The sequence below is a fragment of the Marmota marmota genome, unplaced genomic scaffold, assembly GCF_001458135.2.
Source record: "Marmota marmota marmota unplaced genomic scaffold, marMar, whole genome shotgun sequence".
In the NCBI taxonomy this organism is placed as follows: Eukaryota; Metazoa; Chordata; class Mammalia; order Rodentia; family Sciuridae; genus Marmota; species Marmota marmota.
Window position 1 is genome coordinate 13063281 of NW_026000185.1, and position 7751 is coordinate 13071031.

At 52.8% G+C, this 7751-nt stretch overlaps 1 protein-coding gene across 10 annotated transcripts in view; it reads right to left on the reverse strand.

Annotated features, from left to right (window-relative positions):
- The window catches only part of Syt17 (synaptotagmin 17), a 102581-nt gene extending 96085 nt beyond the window's left edge, over positions 1-6496 (reverse strand). For 3 of the 10 annotated variants that reach the window (XM_048789573.1, XM_048789566.1, XM_048789567.1), the window contains exon 1: positions 978-1110. Coding sequence is in view for 4 of the 10 variants with exons in the window: in XM_048789563.1 (XP_048645520.1) it covers positions 6378-6437 (60 nt within the window). In the remaining 6 variants the exon portion in view is untranslated. Of the gene's footprint in view, positions 1-977; positions 1139-6377 lie in introns of those variants that run through there. The other 7 variants (XM_048789563.1, XM_048789564.1, XM_048789560.1 and 4 more) reach the window with 7 other exon arrangements.
- Between the last annotated feature and the right edge of the window lie 1255 nt (positions 6497-7751).

A 7751-nucleotide genomic window follows, 5' to 3' on the forward strand; every position in this document is an offset into this window, starting at 1 on the left:
GAGGACCTAGGGATTCCACGAAAAGGAAGCCAATCCAGGGATTCTTAGCCTCAAAAAGGAGTGGGGAGTCTCTGCCAGGTGACAGACCACAGAGTCCTTGGGTCTGGGGACAAGAAGAAGGAATGCGTGAGCCAGCAGCCCCCAGCCTGGGCTGAGGGGATAAGATGAGGCCCGGGGAGGGGTAAGCGTTGGCTTTGCTGCCAGGCTCAGGCGGAGGAGCCAGCTCCTGAAGGCAGCAGCTCCATGGGTCTGACAGCCAGTCTGACTGTGTGACCTTGGCATTGACCTGTCGCCACTTCTCTCTTTGCAGAGGAGAAACGTCTCTCAGCCCAGCTCATCCCCACCCCACCTGCCAAAAAGGTGCTTGGAGATTATTTCAGCCCATGGGCTCCTGGGGGAGCTTCTTCAAGGTGAAGGGGAGAGGGTCCAAACTCCCAGACCCCAATGCAACGAGCTAAAGTGCCCAGCTCCTTCACCTTCGCCAATGCGCTCTGGCCTCTATGTCCCCCACCCCTCAGTACTCAGTGCCCGGGAGAGACGACGTCCTTGTCCCTCCTGGCCGGAACAGCTGCCTCAAGCTCGCTCCGCCGGCCAATTAGCCGGAGCCGTCACCACGGCAACGGCAGCTGGCAGGCCGGGCGGCTGCCGCGCCCGGGCCGCCCTCTCCGCGGCCCTCCCTGGGGTGGGGTGGCCAGGGGAGGACAGGCGGGGCGGGGGGGGGGTCCGCCCCACCCCCATTCCCTCCCGGGGAGGCGAGGGCGCGCAGGCAGAGCCCACGAGGGCCCTCCATCCCGGGGTCCCGGGGTCCCCTGTTCTTTTCCCGGGGCGCACCGCCGCTGCCGCACGGGTCGCCTGCGCTCGGGCACCCTTTTTTCTCGAGGCAAGTTTGTGGGAGCCTGGCCGCGTGCCCTCCCCTCGGCGCGCGCCCAGCCGGAGGGCGCTGCCCCCGGCGGCCCGCGCCCCCGCCTCAGCCCTACCTGGATGTACGCCATCTTCGCCCGCGCGCACTCACTCCGGCCCGGGCATGGCGCCGCCACCGCCACTTTGCCCTCGCCGACAGGGGCGGGGGGAGAAAGCAAGGGGGAAAGGAAGGAGAAGGCAGCCGNTGGCGGGGCGGCACCCAGGTCAGCCCATCCGGCTGGCCCCAGCGTTGGCACCACCCGTAAGCGGCGCTCCGGGGGTGGCCGCAAAGGTCGGAGTGCACAGCCTAGCCCGCCCTGGGGTCCGGAGCTGGGAGAGTCCTCCATCCAGCCCTCTCCCCAAACCCGCTTGGAAAAACTTTATTCCCGCCCCACCCGACGCGCCTAGATCGGTTGCGGCGAAACAGGCAGAGGCTAAATGAGTGGGAGCCCTGAGCTAAAGGTGGGCGCAGGGAGCCCCAAGGGCGGTGCCGTGGCCGGGGCTCCAGGGGGCGCGCGGAGAGAGCGGAGCGCCCCGGTACCTAAACCTGCCCGAGTCGCGCCCTGGACGCAACAGGTCTAGCGCGGGGCGGCACAGCAGCGCCACCCAGCGTCGTGCCCGGCTCCTGCGCGCTTCAGCCCGCCCGCAACCGAGCCCGCCAGCGTGCGCCCCGGGGCGTGTCCACCGCCCGAGATCGTGGCTGAGGCGCCTGGACCCGAAGGCCTCAGCTAATCTCCCGGCCCAAGGTGCCCCCCCCCAGCCCAAGGCCACAGAGCTCGGTGTGGCTCTGCATCGAGGAATTTGAATCGAAACATAGCCCTCCGCCGGTTCGCCTCTTTAAAGGACCAGCTGTCTCCTGTTGCTGGTCTCCAGCTTTTCAGCCTTTTAATTTTAATCTCCCAGCGCCTCTGGGGATAAAATCTCTGTCCTGCTTGTCCTCCAGGACTGTTTTGTGGGAGTAAGTGAGAAAGTGAACACGGAAGTAATGAAGCATGCAATACACATATGTGTATTTATTTTGTGTAAAAAGCCAGCTGGTGTGGATTTTGAGCATGATATGTTTAGTTTGTAGCACAGCACATGGAACATGCTGTGCGCTCCTAATCCGGCGGGCATAAAGCCAACGCTTCCTGGGCATTTTTCTATGTCATCCTCCTGCACCTTTGCTCACCTGAGTTCCTCTAGCACAAGCCTGAGTGTAGTAAGTAGAGAGCGAGGTTTTTTGAGGTTATTGGGTTTTTTTTTGGGGGGGGGGGGGCGGTTGCTGGATGGAACCCAGGGCCTTGGGCATGCGAGACACTCTAGCAGTCTACCAACTGAGCTATTTCCCCAGCCCCAAGTGAGGGTTTTGCTATTGCTGCTGACATTGCTTCTGGAACGGGTGCTGCAATGATCCCCAAATTACAGATGGGGGAGACTGAGGGACAGAGAAGTAAAGCTGCTCACCGGGGGCCTGACAGCTGGTGTTGTAGGCCCTGGTCTTTCACACTGTTCTTAGCCACCTGGCCATGTTTCCCCAGCACTGATGGAGCGAACGCGGAGGTAATGAAGTGTTTGATTGGGGGGTGGACTGAGCCAAAGAAGGATGCCTAGGGAACTGGTGTGCCTTGTGGGGACACCAAGGAGGTGAAGGAGTTGCCAGCTAGCCTTTGAACAATGCCAGGCACTGTTTCCAGCTTTTCCCACAAATTCTATCTTAATTCTCTGATTAGCAGGAGGTAGGTGCCCTTACCATCCCACTCTTCAAATGATCGCAAAAAAAAAAAAAGGAGGGGCAAAGAGGTGAAGTGACCTTCCCAGGGTGTATAACAGCGTCCAGGGCCTGGGGTTCAAATCCAGATAGGGTGTACTTGAGTTTGTCCCCCATTCTCTGCATCCTGCTGTCTCATAACACCTGACCTTGGGGGAAGGGTGAGAACACTTAGAGTTAATTTAATACCTTAATCTCTTAAGATCTGAAAATGGGAAAACCAAGCTCCCCTCCCCTAAGGGAAGAGCTATGCAAATGTTGGTGGAGAAGCCCCCAGTGCAGGTATTGACAAATGCACAGAATTACACGCAACACGTGGTGTGATAAAGAGAGGCCCAGGGGACTTTTACATAGGAGGGACCCAACCTAGTTTGATGAGGGTCATAAGGCTTCTTAAAGGGATGGCATTCAATTGAGTCCCAAAGAACTGAAGATGAGATTATTCTAGAGCTTAGTGGTGCTTAATTGGGGGAGGGGGTTTGTGGAAATATCTCTGCAGGGTCCCTGAACTTAGAAAGAATCCCAATCATATCTCCAGTGCCACCAACCTCTACCTGAAACTTAATATTTCTTTCCCTTACAAATGCCAGCAACAAATTAAAACAATGTGAGCCCTTGGCTGGGACTTTGTCACCCACAAAAATCATGTATGTTCACATCGACATTAAAAGTTGTTACAAATAACTTGAAATTTCATTTATACCCTTTCCTGTTTGAAAATTACAATAGTTATTAGTCTCACCACTAGGGCTTTCTATTTAATGTGTTAACAACAACAACAACAAAAACACATATAGCTGGGCGCGGTGGCACACGCCTGTAATCCCAGTGAGTTGGGAGGCCAAGAGAGGAAGATTGCAAGTTCAAAGCCAGCCTCAGCAACTTAGCAAGACCCTATCTCAAAATAAGAAATAAAAAGGGCTGGCGATGTGGCTCAGTGGTTAAGTGCATCTGGGTTCAATCCCTCATACCAAAAAAAGAAAAAAAAAAAAAAAAAGCTCATATAGTACCATATTTAAAATTGTTTCGATACTTTGACAACTGTATGTGCAACTAATTTCATTACCATCCTATGTAGTCTATGCTTTAAAAAATTATTGGGAGATGCAATTTACAGGCTTCCACTATCTGCCAAGGGTCCCATGGCACAGAAAGGGTTAAGAGCTCCTAAAATCTTCCAGGGGAGACTGGGAACTGCAAGTCCTTCTCTGGCTGGGGTGGTTCCAGTACCCCATGGAACTGTATGTAGAGGAGGAACGTGATTGGAAAGATTGGGGGCAGGGGTATGCATGTCTACCTGGCTGTCTTTTTGCTGCAGGAGAAAAGCCCAGAGTCAGGGAGGCCGGTGGGAGGCTGTTTTAACAATTCAGAGAAGAAGCGAGGTGGGCTGAACCAAGACAATGGCCATGAACCCATGGCAGTAATGAGGTGACCTGGGGAGGGGTGGACGGCAGGCCAGGGTGGAGGGGAGAGGGACGAGAGCTTTCCTCTTGGATATTTTGAGTCTCAGATATTTTCTAGAGTTCCTTAGAGAAACCCAATTGACCCAGCTTGAGCAAAAATAATAATCTATGGGCTCATTAACTGGGAAATCCAAAGGGCAAATCCTCCAGGCACAGCTGGAATTAGGGATGCTGTCAAAGTCATAAGGCTCTTTCTAGGTAGATCTCATCTCTTCACTGCCTCCTCGTAAATGTTAAAAATTTTTTTTTTCCTAGAGTAGATTTGCTTCCCATGGCTGAAAAAAATGGTCTTAAGTTTATATTTTTATAGTTTGTGCTCCAGAGGAAGAAAGATTTGACATCATCTCTTATGGAGAACTTCTGGTCCTGCTCAGGTCACATGCCTGCTGTGTCCAGAAGACCCTGTACTCTGCAGGAGCCCAGACAGGTGACCAGAGATACGTGGGCACAGTAAGCCGCAATCCTGCAAGGACCGTGCAGAGGCCGGGAGCGGCTGGCTCTCTAAGAAACGATGCTGGGAGATGGAAACATTGTGCCCACGATGAGGCAACCGTGGAACACCTGGGCAGTGTCCAGTGGGCAAAATAGATGGTTCTGGAATTCACCCCTTCCCAGCACAGAAGGACACTCAGAGCTAACCCTAGCCCTAACCCGAACCCTAACCCTGTCAATCACCTGCACTGGTGGCTTCTCCACCAGTGCCCTCCGGTGGGCACTTCTGGACTCATCCATCTTCAGCTGCTAAAACCAACCCGCCTTCTCGCTTTTCCTCTTGAGCACCCAGCCCTGGATGTGGGAGACACAGGCTCCTAATAATGGTCTTCTCTTTAAGACTCTTCAGAAAGTGGTCAGAGGTGGGAATGGAAACTGCGGACTTCAGAATACCTACTGTAATTAAGAAGGGCCCCAAACTGGTAAAAACCAGTCACTGGCATCCATTTGGGTCACGCAGATTCTGGTTAGGTGACTTTCTATTTCTGCCATCCGGGCTTAACGGCACTTGTCTTTGAAGTCAGTTTTAATTATAAGATTCCCAAACGTGCCATCCAGGTCCTGTTTTAGCTGTTCCCATAACCCTGGGCAGTGTTTCTGGCTGTCAGGGAAGTAGGAGGGCTCCAGAGTAATTAAATAGCTAGTCTGAAATAGAAAGGGCGGCCCCCAGTTAAGTATGAGCCCTGGAGCCCAGGCTGCCCTGTGTGGGTGTCAGGGCCTTTCATCTCCATCCTCACCAGGGGTGGCCTGGTTGGATAGCAATAGATCTAGCCTGTGACCTCCACCCACCTGTGACCTCCAGCAAACCAGGTCACCTCTGTGAGCCTTGGTTTTCCTCATCTGCAGAATGGATCTAATGTTCTCCTACCAGGGCTGGGGTGGGAGGTACAGCAGATGAGAAGATTGCCTTTGAAATGCTGTCACGCCAGCATTTCTCTGTGGTTCTCTGTCTCTTTCCCCGAATGCATAACATTTAATCTGCTTTATTTTATAGTTGGAAGGGGAAAAGCATGTCATGGAGGAAGAAGGGGTGACATGGAGGTGACATGGGTCCAAGTCTGGCTGCCCGCCACTTGCCAGCGGTGGGACCTCTGACGTATTTCTCCTTCCATGAGCCTCACCTTGCTCCCCAGGAAATGGGTTGGCAACAGCCACTCTTTTGTAGAATTGAGGGGTCCACTGGATAAATGTATACAGCCAATCTATACTTAGTGCCCCTAGCACTGTGACCACCACCAAGGAGACGCTCGATAAATGTAAGCTGTTACTATTTTTTTTTAGTTTCAAAACATGTACGCATGACACAGACAAGTTGGTAGGATGACTTGTCACTGTGCTAAGTTCTTCGTTTACCCTGAGCTCCATTCCTTCTTTGTGCATGGATAAGATTGAGAAGAGAGAGCCACGTCAAACACACAGACAAGATTGTGCATAGAAGGGGGAGGGGGGAGGGGAGGAGACAAATGACCTGTTCAACTCCCTATTCTCAGATTCCTTACCCAGAGATTCTGATGCAACAGATTGAGGGGCGGAGCCTGAGGATCTGCTTCCCAGGAGATGCCCGTGCAGGTGGTCTGAAGTTTAACCTTGACCTTTGCCTTTTCGATATCATCTCTGTGATGTTCACACACTTTCTACCTAGGAGGATGCTCACTGCCAGCCAGGCTGCCCCACGGTGGTGTTCCACTGGCTTCAGGGCATCAGGGTGGGAAATGGCAGGGGGGGAGGATGGGCCTATTGGTACCCATGGGTCCTGAAGATGCTCCACTCACCCGTGCGGCTCGACTTCCAGCTGGTGCCTGCATCCTCTCAGACGGCTGTTCATCTTGCATGCTGTCTGCTGGCTTCACTCCTGAGGCTCTTGCGTAGATGCAGAAGGCTGACAGTCTAGCTCTGACTCCCCCACCCCATGCTCCCTCCAGCCCCCACACTGGTTCAGGAATTTCCACTCCATATGCCCTTGACTGAGGCTGGTAGCTACAGCCAGCCAAAGCCTCTCCACCCCATGATTCAGAAAAGGGTAGCTAATTATGTAGTCTTCAAGAAGGAAAATCTGAGGGCGATTTTAATAACAGGCTGCAAACATGAAGGGTTATTAGCAGGAAGCTGGTGACCACCTGTTCCCCCTCTCTCGGCTATCGCTAAGAGGAACAGAGATGGGTTTTACTGCAGAAAGAGGAGCCCGTGCCAGGTTAGGCATAAACATGACAGCACTGATGTAGTTTCAAGGGGTAGCATATAAAATCTGCTTTCCTAGGATTTATGACAAGAAAAGCAGCTTTGGATCTGATGTGTCATCTTCCCCAGAGGCAGAGAGGAGGACCTAAGGCTGGGAGCATCTTTGAGACGGGATGTCATCTTACTCATGCCGATCCCCAGCACCTGGTGCACTGTGGACCAGTGGTTCTCAAAGTATGGTCCCTGGACCAGCAGCTGCTGCAACTTCTGGGACCTTGTTGGAAATGCAGTCGCAGATCCCACCCACACTGACTGAATCAGAAACTCTGGGGGTGGGGACCAGCAAGCTGTGTTTCAGCAAGCCCTCCAGAAGATTCTGATGCTAACTGATGTGTGAGAAGCACTGTGTATTCCTCACCTGGGATCTCGGTCAATGCCAGTTTCTGACTGAGCAGGTCTCCCGGGCAGGGCCTGAGAGCCTGAATTTCTAACAAGCTATAAGCGATGCTGCTCCACTTTGGATGCTGAATGTCCTCAAAGATCTGTGCGTTCCAGGCTTTGTTCCTAGGGTGGCACTACTGAAATGTGGTAGGACCTTTAAGAGGGCTGCTCTAGTGGGAGGTCCTTAGGTCCTTGGGCAGATTATGGCACCTCTTTCTCTTCCTTTTCTTGCCTCGTTGGCCATGACATGTACTTCTGCCATGTTATGCTGCCTCACCATAGGCCCAGAGCCACAAGGCCAACCAATCATGGAAAACTCCCAAACTGTAATACAGAATAAAGCTTTTGTCTTTTTTTAAAATATTTTTTTAGTTATAAACAGACACAATACCTTTATTTTATTTATTTCTATGTGGTGCTGAGGATCGAACCCAATGCCTCACACGTGCCAGGCAAGCACTCTACCACTGAGCCACGACCCCAGCCCCAAGTTTTTGTCTTTTTAAGTTCATTATCTCAGGTACTTT